Source organism: Arvicola amphibius, chromosome 1 (genome assembly GCF_903992535.2).
Source record: "Arvicola amphibius chromosome 1, mArvAmp1.2, whole genome shotgun sequence".
NCBI classification, from domain to species: Eukaryota; Metazoa; Chordata; class Mammalia; order Rodentia; family Cricetidae; genus Arvicola; species Arvicola amphibius.
In genome coordinates this window covers 179,418,857-179,436,236 of record NC_052047.1, presented here as the reverse complement: position 1 = coordinate 179,436,236, position 17,380 = coordinate 179,418,857, and the positions used below count along the sequence as shown (strand labels likewise).

Below are 17,380 nucleotides of genomic sequence, written 5' to 3'. Positions count from 1 at the left end.
TACAAGCACTGGAATCTAAATAAAACAGAAGTAGCCATAATTGAATAAAATATACTTTAAGACAAAAGCAGAAAAATAAGACAAAGAATGTCATAGTAAAAGAGTTAATTCAGTCACAGGAATATATAAAATTATGTTATATATTATAATTTATGATCATATACATATATGATGTTATATAATACCAATTATCTATTGTATGTTATTATATGTGTTTCCAACATAAAGCATGGTACAACATAGAGTAACAAATATAAAAGTTTAACATATTAGGATTAGAGGGAAACATAGACTCCAATATAGTAAGAGTAGGGGACTTCAACACCTTTCAGCAGTATACAGCTCTCATAGCTGGTTAACAAAAAAATAGCAGTTTTAAGTGTTTTAAAGAGTTTATACTTTATTCATAAATTCAGAAATATCATTCATTCTGGAAAGGGGTAATCTATGTGGAAACCATGGTACTGAAAACAATGTTGAGAAAATTAAGGAAAGGTCAGATAACTTGGGACCATAATCAAATCCACAAATCAAAAGTTTTAGCACATTAACGCATCAATAATTTGTAAATTACTGCATTTAAAATCATCCCAATGAAAAGCCTCAGAGAAGAATTTTGGAAAATCAAAAAACTGAATATTTAACATTTACTTAGAAATGTAAACATAACCCCAAAAATATTTAAGAAGGCTATGTTTGGATGACATTCACTAATAAGATGTCTCATAAAGCATCAAGCAGATCTGTGAGTTAGAGGTTAGCCAGAGCTACACAGTGAGATCCCATCAATAGAGGAGGAAGAAGAGAGAGAACAAGAAGAAGGAGGAGGGAAAGAAGAAGAAAGTCATAAAACTTACTGGTCATACAGGAGTCCTGAAATTTTCTCATTTTGTGTTGGTGAAGGATTGGAACCATAATTTTAATTTAAAAACTAAAAGATAACTGAAGTGCAGGGTCAGAGAAATAAGCTTACCTTGGGAATTAGGTAATTTCTGAATTTCACATCACAGGTAGCTGCATGGGGCACATTGTTGGGGATGAGGTTCACGTATCTCTGGATCTCATGCACCGTCGCATCTGTGTAGGGCATCCGGGTTCTGTCCTGCATGCAGGGACTCCTGTTTCTGCCAATCACATGATCAATCTCTTTCTGGACTTTAGCTGATAAGGCACAATTGAGAAATGGTAGAGTTGCTATAATGATTCAAGTCAATATGAAGTGCGATAAAGGTATCAGGTCACATGCACACATAGAATTAGAAACTTGGTATAATACACAAAACTCTCCTGCTTTTTAGGCATTATCTGTGCAGGCAGGTACATTATTGTGCAGCATTATCAATAGACAGAAATGATGATATGTTTTTAATATGTAAATGTTTTATACCAATGAATTCTAATAATTACCATTACATAGAAAAAAACACAAAACAAAAATTAATTTCACATAAAAATAACAGTAATTCTGAAAATGAAAACCTGGAGCTGGAGGGACGCTTCAGTTGCTAAAAGCACTGGCCTGTCCTCCAAAGGACCCAGATTTAATTTCTATGCCTACAGGTGGCCCACAACTGCCTCTAACTCAGTATCAGATCTGATGCCCTCTTCTGGACTTGTAGGCACCTGACATGAACACAGTCCACAGACATACATGTAGGGAAAATGCCCATGCCCACAAAATCAGTAAATAAATTTTTTGAATACTAATATCTGTACATGTGTGTATTTGTGCATATGTAAAACTTAGTGTCCTTTTTCATCCTTACATTTCCCAAAGGCATTCACTTTGAGATATTCTAAAAGTTTTGACTATAGTTTCTGTTCACATTTGTAAATAATAACTATTTCCATTATTTGATTATACTGTTTCTGAGCAGTTTTACAACAGGAATGAATAATTACACCTTATGATCACTTCACACAAAATATACTCACACGCATATACATGCAAACATTCACACATACATATAAATGCACACACATACATATGCGCACACACAAAAAAAAAACCATATACACTCCAGACAGTACCTAGAGTGTCTTTTCATTCGGAGCTTTGATGTTTGACTACTGCTCATAGTAACTATACTTCCCTCTCTTGTTTTCTCTATTGTCAAAATTGATCTCATTTTTATCTTATCATTCGTGTATGATGACAGCTAATGACACAAAAACATCAGTACTGAACTTTTTCAGAGCCGTCAGCTTTGCCTCCTACATGTCAAACTCATACCTATGACCTCTGTGTGCTTCAAGAGGAGCAAGAGTCCATATCTCAGGGTAGTACTTGTGGTTTCTGACCCAGCTACGAACACATCGGCCACTGTAGCCATCAGACTTTCAGTAGTAAACTCGGACTGTGGGTTGTTCTTTTCCTAGGAATTTTTATTTCATTATTAGATGGTGACAGTTATATTAAACTTCAACAAGTGCAAATAATACAGGTTATTCTACAGATAAGCAAATTTAGAAAATGAACGGTGTAGTAAAAATATTAGAGCAAGTACACAATATGGCAGAGCATGCAAATTACCTGACGCAATCTTCATGTCTATGCTCTTCTTTCTTTCTTGCATCAAAATCCAATTTCTCAGACCTTCTTCTAGCTATATTATGCCATAAAAACCATGTCACACTAATAGCATAAGAAAAAGAAGTCCCTGGTACAAACTTCTCGTTCTTTCTTACGTAAAATACATTAGGGCAGTGGAGGTGGTATAGCTGGAACATGAGTATTTTGACATTTGTATGAGGGCCGGGGAGATGGCTCAGCAGTTAAATGCACTTGTTGCCCTTCCAGAGAACCCGAGTTTGGTTCCCAGCACCCACATCAGGCTCCTCTGCAAATCCCTCTGTAACTCCAGCATCAAAGAATCCAACACCTCTGACCCCCAGGGTCACCTGGACTAATGTGTAGAAATACATATACCTATGCACAATTTTCAAATAGTAATAAATTCTTAAAAACAGCATGAATACTTGTGCACTAAAAGTGTAAGCATGACAAGGAAGAGTTTTTAGAATGTGATACAAAATTGAATAAGAGACTCTAGAATCCCCTTCCACCTGTCTCTCTGAAGAAAAGACAGAATAGGATTTGAGCCTAACACACTTGTCTGTTTTTTATCTGTTGGTCTGCTACCAATAAAGATTTTGCGTCAGATATTGGCATGAAAACCTGGTAAATCAAAGATGCGACAGAGGAGCAACAAGCTGACCTTCTCTCCACACTCCCCAGAACAGAAGAGGAAGGAAAACAAGTCCACAAATCTCCAAGCCCCTTCCTACTTCTTGCTGTGCCTTTCTATCCGTATCCTGAGTCCTCTGTATTCTCTATGGCTAATTTTTGTTAACTGGTTGCTGGCTCTGCTCCCTGATTCAAGGTTAACTTTACTAACACAATCTTAGGGGATCACAGTGTGATCAAATATTCAACAACATTTGTCAACTGAGAAATTATTTCTATTTATACCAAATGGGAAGTAAAGGCTGAAAATATATTGGGCCAATAATGGCAATCCAAAGACTCTACTATAAAATTCTTTCTTGCTTGCTTTCTTCTTCCTTTCTTTCTGTCTTTCCTTCTTTATTTCATTTATTTGTTTGTGTGTTTCAATGGTTTGTCAAGACAGGTTTCTCTGTGTAACCTTGGCTGTCCTGGAACTTGCTCTGTAGATCAGGCTGACCTCAAACTCAGAGATCCGCCTGTCTCTGCCTCCCATGTGCTGGGATTAAAGGCACTCACTACCACTCTCTGGCTTTAAAAAAAATAGTTTTTATTTTGTTTTTGTCTATTTTGGTTTGGGATTTTGGTTTTGGGTTTTGGGGTGTTTTGGTTTTTAGTTTGGGGTTTTATTGTTTTTGTTTTTTTTGTTTTGGTTTTTGTTTTGGGGTTTTTTGGGGTTTTGGTTTTGTTTTTCTTTTTGTTTTGAGATAGTGTGGCTCTGTTAACCTGGTTGTCCTGGAACTCGCTCTGTAGACCAGGTTGGTCTTGAACTTAAAGATCTACCTGCCTCTACCTCCCAAATGGTGGGATTAAAGGCATACGCCACCACACCCAGCATCATAAAATTCTTTTTTTTAAAATATAGATTTATTTATTATACATACAATATTCTGACTGTGTGTATGCCTGAAGGCCAGAAGAGGGCACCAGACCCCATTACAGATGGTTGTGAGCCACCATGCAGTAGCTGGGAATTTAACTCAGGACCTTTGGAAGAACAGGCAATGCTCTTAACCTCTGAGCCATCTCTCCAGCTCCATAAAATTCTTTAAAAGTCCCAACATACAGAATTTTCTGAGTGAAGGAAGGACAAGGCCATAATTGAAACTTTCTATCTCAAAGGTTCCCAGTAAGTTGCCTATTAATTAAGCAACTCTGGAGCAGAGGGAAATAAACATCTGTGTGGGTCTCTAAACCACAGGGGGAACTGGCTGTTTTATATAGTCCTGAAATTACCACTAAGAGTGCTAACCACTGGGGAGAATCCTTCTAAGAAGGTAAGTGCAGGTGTTCTGCACATTGCTATTCTAATATAAATTATTATAGTCATCCTGACAAATAGCATGGTGGTTTGTCAAAAGAGCAAAAATGAAAGAAATATGACTTTCATCATACATCCAAAAACTAATTGAAATTAACAAGTCAAAGAGACGCCTACTCTCCTGTGTTACTTCCAGCATTGTCCCTTGAAAATAATCAAGTTGCCCATCGATAAATTGGTAGGTTTTTAAAATATGAGATAGATTTAAAATTCAAGATAGCTGAGAATAAGTCAATATTAATGACACTATTATTCCAGAATCTATTTTCCCATAATCCAGACTACCATTAAGCCAGTCCAGAGGCGGGAAAGGTCTTATATCTGGCCTTTGAACTCCATTCTCATCTCAGATATGACTCCACTGAACTCAGTGATTCACCCTGGTAGCACAAGCATTACACTGTCTTGCTTTAAACAAATGCCTGACTAAAACAAATCTCTTCATGCCAACACCTGTGTGTGCAGAGTACCTCAAAGACATCTTTACCTGTTTGTGCTGAATCATTTCTGGCTCTGCTCAGCTAAGGTGATCTTCCTCCATGTCAGTACACATGTGAGCCTCTCATCTCTCTCATCACCGTGCACATCTTAATTCTCCTGCAACCTCACTGCAAATACTCAACAACTAGTGATAAAATGAGTCACCAATGAAGCCTACCAGGTGAAGCTCATGTTTACCATTCTCCTATATGGTCAAGTTCACTTTTTACTTTATTGTTTGATATTCTGTATTTTCAACATCACTGATATGTCTAACTCACCTGAAATATATATTCCTTTTCCTCATATACTTATTAAATGATGCTGATGTATTTTAATTGCTTAACAATTCATTTTTAAACCTTAAATTATGCGAGTCCAATCCATGCCCACAATAGGGACTAAAGTGCTTACCAAGCGTTTCTTGCCTGAAAAGCTAAATTTAGAACAGTAATAATAGAAATGATTGATGATATGCAAGATGAAAACCCACAAATAACCTTTTACCTGTTCCATTTTGATCAGGAAACAGTCAATGAAGTCGCGAGGATTGTCCATGTCCAGTGTTTCTTGGTGTTCTTTCACTCGTTTCAAAATATAACTTTTTATATCAGCAAAATTTTTAAGTGCTTTCCTGTGGCTCCCTGGGAGATAATCGAGGAAGATAGGAATAGCATTGCAGACCTTAAAGATTTAAAAATATGCATTTATTAGGCTGAATGTAGTCACTCACATTTGTAAACCAGTTACTCAGGAGGCTTACACGAGCGAATCACCGTAGTCTAAGAGTTTGAGAAAAGCCTGGGTAGCATAATGAGATGCCATCTCAAGAAAAAAAAAGTCCTAAGTTATAAACATGTATTAAAGTCATATTCAGCATATTCCAAGCAATAGTTAAAGGGTAGAGTGAATTAAAAAGATGGTGGTCATCTGACAAAGAACACTTAACCAGATATTTTAAGAAATCACTATGTTGACCAAGATGATCAAAGGTGAAAACTCAGCTCTGGAACTTCATGAGTTGACCCCTCTGCAGGTAGAGCTTGAAGGACATTCGTCAAGCATGATCTTGAAACAGATATGACTGTTTAAAACTGGGCTACTCTTTTTATTCCCTGGTTTTTGTGGTTACTCCAGGTTATATATGATAGAGTGTCACTGATATATGATAGGGACTTATACCCATGAGCTGTTTACAATAGGGCAACTACACAAGACCTGCACAATGACAGCTCCAGTTGGCCAACATGGATGTGAGAAGTCTCACAAGGCCACACTCCTAGATGAAGAACTAGAGGCAATCAATGGATGCTAAAAGTGGGAGAATCAGTCTTGTCCAGAGATGAGACTCCCTGCTAGGTTATCCATTACCAAATGGTTATCTTTAAACATATGTACATATGAGCAATACATGTATTTATATATCCATGCGTATATTACAGAATAATTAAAGAAGGAGAGGTCATAAAGTTGAGAAGAAGTGAGTGGGCAAGGGGGAGGAGCTAGAAAGCGAGAGTGTGGGAAATTATAAAAACACAGTACTCATCTATAAAATTAAATTTGCAAAATAATAACAAAATAATTGTTTAAAAATCTGAGATATTTTGGGAGACTGAAAATAAAGAACAATCAAATGTCAAGGAGATCACTGGAAGCTGTTAGAATACCTCTTCCTCTGGATTTTGCTGTTGACCTAAACTACTTTTAAAAAGTCTTCTAAAAATTATAGCAGAAAAAAACAAACCAAAAAATGCATCAATACAGGATGACAACAGGAGAGCTCAATCAGTAAACACTTTCTGCACAAACTGAGGATCTAAGTCAGTTCTCAGAATTTATGTGAAGAAACTACATATGGGTGCCCAAGCTTGTAATCCCAGAGATGGGGAGGCAGAAGCAGGCATATCCTTAGGACTCAGTGGCCAACCAGTCTATCCTGTAGGTGAGCTTCAGGCCAGAGGGAGACTCTGTCCCTGAAACAAGATTGAGAAAGCTTGTCCTCCAAACTCCACATGCCTGCATACATATACATGTGCATATGCACCACACACATGTACACAAACATACAAAAAACAAATAAAACAACTTTAAAATATGACAAAGCACCGGGGGTATGGAGAGCACACCTTTAATCCCTGTACTCAGGAGGCAGAGACTGGCAGATCTCTGTGAGTTTGTGTCTAGCCTGGTCTTCAGACCTAGTACCAGGAACAGCCAGGGCTATACAGAGAAACCCTATCTCAAGAAATCAAAGTAAAATAAAATAAAATAGAATAAAGATAAAATATTTCTTAAAAAAAAAAAGGAGGGTAGTGCAGGGGAGGGAGGAGGAAAAAGAATGATGTAGTGAAGTAACTTCTTTCTGAATTCTTGAAGCTTGGAGACAGTGTGTTGGGAGCCAGGGATCATATGAACATGTAAACTATTATGTTCCCCACAGTTTGTGCTGGTATTGAGCCTGTACGGAACATGCAGCTAAGTCCACAAGAGCCTTTACACCAATAGTTTCCCTTCTTTGTACAGCAGAGAGAGAGTCCCTATCCTAACCCCTCCTTCCTCTCTTTCTCTCACCCTTCTGAGACTTTGTGTTACTAAGAGTTGGAGAGTCAGTGGCAACAATCCTGAACCCTGCCTGGAAGATAACTACATGGCTGTACACAAATAGTTGAACACAAAGTATGTAAACATGTACCCAGAAAATGCCAAGCTGGGTTTCTTAATGTCTGTGTTGGACTATTCACAAGAACTCATAAATGGAACCAGCTTAGACACTTATGCAGGTTCAATTCCTAGTGACCACACAGTGGCTCACAACTTTCTGTAACACCAGTTTGATTACAGGAATCTGATGCCCCCACTTCTGGCCTCTGTGGGCACCAGGCAAGTATGCGGTGCATAGAAAGGTATGTAGGCACAATCCACATACATTAAAAAGAAAAAAAAAGGTAGAAAGTCTTTGTGGTGTTTTGGCTGCCCTTGTCCCATCTGTCTCCTTGGCTGGACAGAGGCCTTGATAATGACACCTTGTTTGTGGTTTCCTTTGGTTATTGTTGTGTTGAAGAGCAAACCTTGTACAAACTGTATGAGCTCTTTACACTAAGATTTCTCTTCAGCCTCGACCTTTATTTTCCCTTAACCTACTTGAGCCTCCTGAGTAACTGAGATGGGGGAGGGAAGAGAGGAGGAGAGAGGGGAGGAAAGGTAATGGAGACTGATTCTGCTTTCCTACACAATGCTTTATAGCAAGCTTTGAAGTGAATGTCCGGAAATTAGACACATTGAACTGAAGTAAACATTTTAATTCGTTAGAGAAATAAACATGATTTGTTGTGAAGAAAATGACTTTGTCTCACCTGCATCCACGGAGAGTTGAAAATTTTAAAGTTTTCATTTAATTTCTCCATCAAGTTAAGAAAATTCTTGTCTTCATAATCAAAACGATTATGGAAAACAACGGAGCAGATCACGTTGGAGGGAGCCGAGCTCAGGGTGAAGGTGGGGTCACAGAGTGAGCCTGAACGATTAGAAACATTTTGAAATGCCATTAAAACAGACATGGAAAGTAGTTATCTTTGGGCTGAAAAAAAAAACAATAAATATTTTTGGAATCTCTGAGGAAGTATTGGCACAGAAATTACCATATTGTCAAGAACTTCCAAGAACTTCCAATTAGCACATCACTTTTCCTTTAATCCTAGATTGCTTAATAATCACTAGCTAAATCTTTAACATCTGCTTCCTGTGGAGACATCGCTCTTTGGCTACACATTCTAAAGTTCTAAGAAAACACCTGACCATTTTTAATACCACATAAAAATTCAAGTTTTCAGTGCAGAATCCCATCTCTCTTTAAAGGAAGAAAATACCCATTCAGAAACATTTCATATCCAGTGAATAGCTGAAGGAGCTATGTCCACAGCCAACAGAGTAGGAAGCCAAGGATAAAAACATTACAGGAAATGCATATATTCATTCATCAGAACAAATTTAAAAGAGCAGAAATATCCATATCAAACAAAAACCACGCACCGATTCTCAGAGATTTGTTTACCTAAAATAAAAGTGAAATTAAAAAGACATTTTAAATGTAAATCCAAATGGGACAATCACAGAGTTTACATTAATAAATGGAGCCCTTTAATTTCTTCGTTCCAATATTGAAAAAGAAAACATAGAACGTTTTTGGAAACAGTGTTTCTAGTCATCATGTATATCAGTTTAATTTCTTTAGATAAAGTCTACCCTCTACTGGAATCCTGGACTATTGCCCTACATAACCATCAACAGAGTATATGCATTTTATCATTTGATATTAATTTAAGTCAATTTGGTCATAAGAAATAAAAGCAGAAGAAATATTTATTTTGCACTGGCATATATAAATACAGTGATGATGTCTCTGCCAGTGTCCTGTAGCCAACTGTAATCTCTGCCCCTCAAAACAAGAGGATGACAAGCTTGGGGATAAACCGGACTACAAAGTGAAATGCCGTTTCATAACGGTTTTTAATTTATGTACCAATAAGCTTTATGTGTAGGATAAAATCCATATTCTAGATGTAATCAAATGTACATAATGAATGAAAAGTATGTAGAGAAATGAAAGGAAATTCAAACCAAAAAAACCTGTATAGTTAACAGATTTGATGTCAGACTCCTTTTCAGGCAAAACACCAAGATATTCAGCTTTTTACTAAATATAAATAAAAGAAATAAAAAAGGAAGAAAAGTAGGAAAGAAGGAGGGGAAAATTCTTATTTTGTCTTGGAAGTTAAGAAATAATTTACATTTAAATTATTAGTTTAAGATTTAAGTCAAGCATAGTGGCATGCACCTTTATTCCTGAACTCTGGAGGCAAAGCAAGCAGATTTCTGTGAGTTGAGGCCAGCCTGGTCTACATACTCAGTTCTAGGACAGCCAGGACTACAAGGTAAAACCCTGTCTTTAAAACAATGAACAAAAAAAGTTTGTGCGTGTTCATTTCAGACCGAAAAAATAACTAATTTCTGACACTGGAGAACTGCCTCGGAAGTTAGAACACTGACTACTCTTCCAGAGGATCTGGGTTGATTGTGGCTTACAACCATATGCAACTCTAGTTCCAGGCGATCCAATGTCCTCTTCTGGCCTCTGCAGATATGGCACACATGTGGTACACAGACATGCATACAGGCAAGACACCCATGTACATAAATTAAAACTGAGAATAAATAAATCTCTAATAAAATTTTTCATCTGATTTCTAATCTATTCTGATGTGAGATTCCCCTCTGTATGCTGTGAATACCATTGGTGAATAAAGAAACTGTCTTGACCTGTTGATAAAGTAGAACTAAGTAGGGAAAACTAAACTGAATGCTGGGAGAAAGGAGGCAGAGTCAGAGAGAAGCCGTGGAGCCCCTGTCAGAGACAGACACACCTGAACCTTGAGCCTTGTGGTAACATATAAAATAATGGAAATGGGTTAAATTAAGATGTAAAAGCTAGCCAATAAGAAGTTAGAGCTAATGAGCCAAGCAGTGATTTAATTAATACAGTTTCTGTGTGGTGACTTCAAGAGTCTGGGCAGCCGGGAAACAAACCAGCAGCCTCCTTACTACATTATTCTTATATTTAGAAAAGATAATTAAAACTCGAAGTAACTTGGAATACAAGCTGAAAAACCAAACTCATTTTGACAAGCATTTCATGAGTAAAGCTAGGATCAGGGTTAAGTAATTATGAAAGTTCGAAACTAAAATTCTAGTGGTTTAAGATGCACCCAGAACTTTCTTTTTAGTCATACATCCTGTAAACAACCAATCAGATGAGAATCATAGCAAAGGCTGGAGGTTACAGTGCCCAAGAGGAGGCAAACCACGTCATACAGGGTCACTCAGGGACAGCATCAGGGTTGGTCTCCAGAAGAGGCAGAGACCTCAGGAAAACACATTATTGTAGAGGGCAAAAAGGTCTTTCGCGCACAAATAAGCACTGGAGAATCCGGGAAAGTTAAACACAGTTTATCACTTCGTTGGAATGAGGCGCATAGCCGGCTCTGCCTGAAATGCCAGGAAGGATATAGCTTTGCAACCCGGTGATCCTTTGCTGTCTGAGGAGACTGGCTCTGTTCTCCCAGAGTTTATGTTTTTAATTATCTCAGACCTTTCCCCCTAATCCTCGAGTACTGATTTTAGATCATAAAGTCCACTCTTGAGTGATGTCGCTTGAGCTTTACAACAGCCTGAACGACTGCTGTCGTCTTAGGGCCAGGCCAATCCTAACAACAACATCCACGGCATTGTTTACCTCAGTCAGGCTCCCTGGACCCTAAATCCTGGGCACTATCTCTGAGTCAACAGTGCCCTTTCTCATGAGATAAGTCAGATGTACTTTGCAAGGAATCTCAGTGTAAACATGTCTTAAATAGTTGTGCACTTCGGACTAAGTTAATTGTTATCGGGAATTCTTTTTCCAAAATTGTGCTGTGCTTAAATATGACTAAAGTAAAATAATCAGAGCCAGTCTCTAGAAGTCTATTATAACCAGTTCTAGGTTATAATAAAATCAGGCTGAGCTGAATTTCACTCCTGTCTTCCTGGATCGTTTTTCTCCTGCCTGCTGCAAAGCCTGCAGGACATTAGGACCTTCACCGGAGGAAGACATGAAGCAGGGTGGGAATGAGCCTTGTTGTTAGAGTAGTCACAGAGGCATCTGAACCATAAGGCTGCTCTTAGAGATCCCATACTGTACTGTGACCGGGAGCAAAGGAAACAGGATTGTCATTTGAGAATTTGATAAAGGAAACATTTGGGAGAATAGGCTGTCCTTAGGCTCCTTTAAAAATTAAAGTCATCGGGGCTGGAGAGATGGCTCAGTGGTTAAGAGCTCTGCCTGCTCTTCCAAAGGTCCTGAGTTCAATTCCCAGCAACCACATGGTGGCTCACAACCATCTGTAATGAGGTCTGGTGCCCTCTTCTGGCCTGCAGGCATACACACAGACAGAATATTGTATATGTAATAAATAAATATTTTTAAAAAATTAAAGTCATGCTTTCTATATCTAGAAAATAGCTAAGCCTGGAGTAGAGATCCTGGAAGTCATCTATGAATCAAAGATTTGTAAAATATAAAAAATTAAAGCATGGCTAACAAGCAAGTAACAAAGGATAGACTTAAAACTAACTTATAATTAGGGGAAGTGTGGTAGCATTAAAAGTAGTTGAAATATGCTAAATAAAAAAATTTCACACATGTTACATATTAGCAGAATACCATCATAGCACATATTTTCTCAAGAGATATGAAATAGCATAGCAAACAGTGATTAACATCAAATAACCACTGACAGCTTTTAAACAGTCCTTTGTTTACAGAGTAAACACAACTGATGAACATAGCTCTCAAAAATGCCTAAGTAAAATAAAATAAAAATATGATAAGTATCATTATTGGCAGAAGTTGCAAGCATGCGTCTTGAGGCAAATCTGTGCCACTGTGCCGTTAAATTTTACCAAACAGACACAGACCACCTCAACAACACATGCCACTGCCTCATAGTCCATGAAAATATGATGGGCTCATTCATACCAAGTACACTTGACAGATATTCTCTAAGGAAATATTCTAAATAATAAAGAAATAATTACACTATAGGAAAATATTATCCCATATAAAGTTTTATGAGGCTCAAACTTTCTATCTTCATGAAGTTCAGGTTTGAAAGCAAGCTGGAGCAGAATAGGAGTAATTGAGTATTATGATCATGCTTTATGCATAGTCGGTGTGTACAAACATAAGGACAGATAAGCAAAGCGCTGGCTTTGGGCTAGCAGGAGAGCCAACAACCGCTGCCATTGAAAATGGCATACTTAAGGAAGAGCCAGGTAAACAGGTACCCACCATCTGTTTTTCTTAACTCTTCCACAAGGCATCGCGCTTCCTCTTGAATGCGATCCTCAATGCTCCTCTTCCCCATCCCAAAATTCCTCAGTGTCATAAGTGAGAAGCGCCGAAGTTCCTTCCATTTTTTTCCGTTGCTGAAAACGATTCCTACCGGAACAGGAAATGGAAACTAGAAGAGGGACCCAAGACAAGGAAGAGGACTGGCCTCTGACTGACACTTGGCGCCCTGCCCTAGAAGCTTTTCCTATCTCATCCCATGACCCCTGCCCAGAACATACCTTCATACATATGCATGCACATATGTGTGAATGCACACTTACCAAGGCCATTATTCATTCTTTCGACAATTGGGAAGTCACCCCTTCCGGAAAACTCCTCTCCAAGATCATCCAGGACTTCTTTTACTGCTTCATAGCCATGCACTACCACAGTGGGCTTCATGCCAAAATACAGAGTGAACACGGGGCCATAGACTTTGGAGAACTGGGAAGAAGAAAGAGAATGGATGGAGCAGCAGAAGACTCTAGAAGATCTAGGCTGCCACTAACGTCTTACTCCCCACATGTGTAGTTTGACAACCACAACTTCAAATTTAGTTGGATTCAGAACAGAGAAAGCTGTTTGCCGTCACTTCTAGGTGCGGCATGAGCCTAGTGTACCAGGCCAATAGTGTGCAAACTGTCCGAACCTTGACACGCTGAAGTAACTTTCCCTGTGGGTTTCCAGATGAAGAGAGTGACGCTGAAAGAATCTCAAATTCATTTTAGTTTCCTCTGGGTGAAAATTCAAGACTCGGATTTGAACCCTTCTCAGTAGGATCTCTTCTACTTGAGCAACTGACCAGGGTCTGACTCAGTCCTGCAATAAATACTAGAAAGCTACCATTTTAAAACTTCCTAGGCAGGCAAGTGGTGGTGTATACCTTTAATCCCAGCACTTGGGAGGCAAAGGCAGGCAGACAGATCTCTGTGAGTTTAAGGCCAGCCTGGTCTACAAAGTGAGTTCCAGGACAGACTTCAAAGCTACAGAAAAAAACTGTCAAAATAGAGAGAGAGAGAGAGAGAGAGAGAGAGAGAGAGAGAGAGAGAGAGAGAGAGAGAGAGAAGGGGGGAGGGTGGGAGGGAGGGAAGGAAGAAAGAAAGAAAGAAAGAAAGAAAGAAAGAAAGAAAGAAAGAAAGAATGAAAAATAAAACTCCCTAGATGAGTGTGCTGTTAGGTGGTTTGTAATCCTGATATCACTGACTAAGGGACAGATAACAATAGTGCCAGCACATGCAGTATCCCAGAGAAAGACAATCTCCTCCACAGTGCTCATTCATAGGTCAGAAGCAGCTTTGCAGAGTCCAGAAATGCCAGTTCCCCCAGTGGACCTTCCTGGTTCTATGTCATGCACAAATGTTTAATGTTGACTCAGATTTCCTCGGTATCAGATATAACTTGTTTCTTTGAATAAATTAAATTATTTTGGCTGATTTAAACACAAATATACAACATGTACATAGAACATCTCCTGTAAACTCTCAAAATAATTCCATTACCTTTTATCGTGTGTAAAAAGTCACAACAAAGAACCATGAAACAGAGAAAAGGTAGCTGTTCTCTGCTTTATGGACTTTATCTTACAATGTAAAAATTTCTATTATGAACAAATATATTATCTCATTTAATCATTTCTGACAATAACAAATCAAATAGGATACTCCACAAGACACAATTGCCTTATAGTAACATAGTTGAACCATTTGCTCCAGAAAAGTATTTATTTAACAGCTGAGATTAATTATTGCTTTCCAGCCACTGTGGAGCAGCAAGCACACTTACGTTTGTTAAGGATTTACTGATGTCCTTCACATCTATCTGCAGGATGTTTCCAATAACTGGGAGAGGAGTGGGACCAGGGGGGAGCTTCCCTCTCCCCGAGCTTTGTCTCCAGAGTGAGAGGAGAAGCAGACAGGAGACAGTGAGCACCAGGACTGTGACCAGATCCATGGCAGCCTTCTCTTCTCAGGGAGACACCTGTGAGCTTGCAGTCCAGAGCTTTTATAATGCTCGCTGCGAACTCAACATGCGCTCATGGGGCATAAGGGACCAATCAGCGAGGAGCACTGTTATCTTCTGAGTGGACTCTGGTCTATTGAAAAACACAGAAACTGCCCTTGACAATCTCGCTGCCCACCCCCTCCCACCAAGTTGTTGTAACTAGTCTGGACTTGGACTTGGCCCAGGTACTGTTGTGCGTGTTTTATTGTTGCTGTTGTGCTTTTTTATTTGGTGGGGGCAATTTTTATACCCAGGTAGTTCCAGTTGCACCCTGAAGCCTGAACTGAGGCGCAATGAAATAAATATGTGTATCTATGTACGCATCTGGGTGTGAATGAATGTGTGTGCATAGGCATGTGTGTGTAGAAGCCAGAGGTTGACTTCTGGTGTCTTCTTCAATCACACCTTTTCTTCCTTCCTTCCTTCCTTCCTTCCTTCCTTCCTTCCTTCCTTCCTTCCTTTCTTTCTTTCTTCTCCTTTCTTTTTCTTTTTTAGATCAGATTCCTCACTGAACCTGAAGATTATCAACTCGGCCAGTAGTATAAGCTTCAGGGATCCTCTTGTCACTACCTCCACCCAGAGCTGAGGTTATAGACATGTTCTACAGAGCCTAGCTTTCATACGGTGTTGAAGGAGCTGAGCTCGGGTCCTCCTGCTTGCACAGTGGATACTTTACCAAATGAGTCATTTTTTTCAGGCAGAACCTGAAGTAAATTCTTTGTGCAAAACCATTCCAGCTTCTAGACTGGGAACCAGCTGGGAATTTAGGAGACAATCCATGTACTGTCCCTAGTCTATAAAATACTATCTAGCCAGAAATGCTTCTCAAACATTAGGATATTTTCCTTGAGACAAAAAGTCTTATCCAATATTTCAGCATGCTGTGCCAACTTGAGAGTTGCCTAAAGAGAAAATACCTATCATAATTCGGATATTTTTGATTTGGGGGGAGTCCTCCCCCCCGTGTATTATCCTAGGCTGTCCACAAACCCAATATCCTGCTGCCTCTGCCTTCTGTGTGTCCCACCATTTAGAAAATGTGCATATTTTAATTGGCCCAACATGTACCAAGTAATGAGCTAAGTAAATGTATGCATATTTTATCATTAAATGCCCTTTTAAAAATGCTTACAGCAGGGATTTTTATTTCCAATTATTTTTTTAATGGATAAAGAAAGTCTGGGAGTATAGCAGACCTACTTATCTTTACTTGACACATGGGATAACTGAGCTTTGAGATGAGATCTGTCGGCCGTCGTTGTGTCCTATGGCTTACACTGAGGCTCTCCAGAGGACAGAATAAGAACAACCCCCAACCTCTAATTATCCTGAATGTACAACATCCTGATTTGGTTCCTAAAACAATAGACATCACACTAAAAAAGAAACTCTTATTTGACTCCGATGTGCTCAGGGAAAAAACAGAAACTGAACAAGTCTCTCCTCTGCAGAGGTGAAGAAGGGAGAGTTATGCAATGTTCTCCTAGTTATCTTTGACGAGACTTTGACAGTTTAGTTCCCAGAGTTTTCACACCAACCATATTCCCTTGGATTCTCTCAATTACCTTTGCCTAAGGTAAAACTCTCTTTTTTATACAGTGCTGAGGAAGCTGGGCCTTAGAGACTCACACAGACTCAGGACGGTGGATGCCCTGCACTTTGCACCCTTCTTCCCAGGCTTCAGTTCAGCTGGGTTCAACCATGAACCATGATTCAACATTCCATGACTCAGGCTGTGACTTTCACATCAACATGAGTTTAGTTAATAATTACAGCTCCTGTGTGTTAAAATGGGCGTCGGAAGATTAGTATACAGCACTTATTGCTTGAGTGAATGCAGGGTATGGTGAATTCTTTATCCAAAGCAAAGAGAGGCAGCCATATCCTATGTGATTCACATCACCCTAAAACCTAACAGCTGCAAAGCACAGACAGTCCTCTTTAGAGCAATCATGATTTTCTTACATCCGTCCTAACCACAAGCCTGTACTATGTGATTTGGTAGTTGAGCCTCTATAACTGTGAGCTGAAAGAAATTCTCTTTCCTTCCTAAGTAGCTGTTCTGTTTTCATTTCTGAGTCTGTGATAACATACCCTGGCCAAAAGCATCATCTTAGGAGAGAGGGGATTTATTTCAGCATACAATTCCTAGTGAGTAAGTCAAGACAGAAATTTCAAGCAGTTAGTCACATTCAGAGTCAAGAGCAGAGAGAGATGATGCGCACACTCTCGCTTGCGTGTGCTCAGCTGTCATACCACATTCGCAATCAAGAGCAGAGAGCGATGATGCACACACTAGCTTGACTCACTTGCGCACACTCAGTTCGATCTCTCCACTCTTACATGGTACAGAAACCCCTGCCTTAGGATGGTGCCAGCCACAGGGGATTGGGTCTTCCTGCATCAGTTAACTCAATTTAAAACAGTT

The 17,380-nt window shown here is 39.1% G+C and overlaps 1 protein-coding gene across 2 annotated transcripts in view; it reads right to left on the bottom strand.

The window, feature by feature from the left end:
* The window catches only part of LOC119818815 (cytochrome P450 2C55), a 32,970-nt gene extending 18,024 nt beyond the window's left edge, over positions 1 to 14,946 (bottom strand). The window contains exons 1-7 of one of the 2 annotated variants that reach the window (XM_038336609.1): positions 14,734 to 14,946; positions 13,233 to 13,395; positions 12,910 to 13,059; positions 8,381 to 8,541; positions 5,535 to 5,711; positions 2,234 to 2,375; positions 974 to 1,161 (exon numbers count right to left, since the gene is read on the bottom strand). In XM_038336609.1, the coding sequence (XP_038192537.1) occupies positions 974 to 1,161; positions 2,234 to 2,375; positions 5,535 to 5,711; positions 8,381 to 8,541; positions 12,910 to 13,059; positions 13,233 to 13,395; positions 14,734 to 14,901 (1,149 nt within the window). In that variant the 5' untranslated portion in view covers positions 14,902 to 14,946. The remainder of the gene's footprint in view (positions 1 to 973; positions 1,162 to 2,233; positions 2,376 to 5,534; positions 5,712 to 8,380; positions 8,542 to 12,909; positions 13,060 to 13,232; positions 13,396 to 14,733) is intronic. The other variant, XM_038336600.1, reaches the window with a different exon arrangement.
* Positions 14,947 to 17,380: the final 2,434 nt, after the last annotated feature.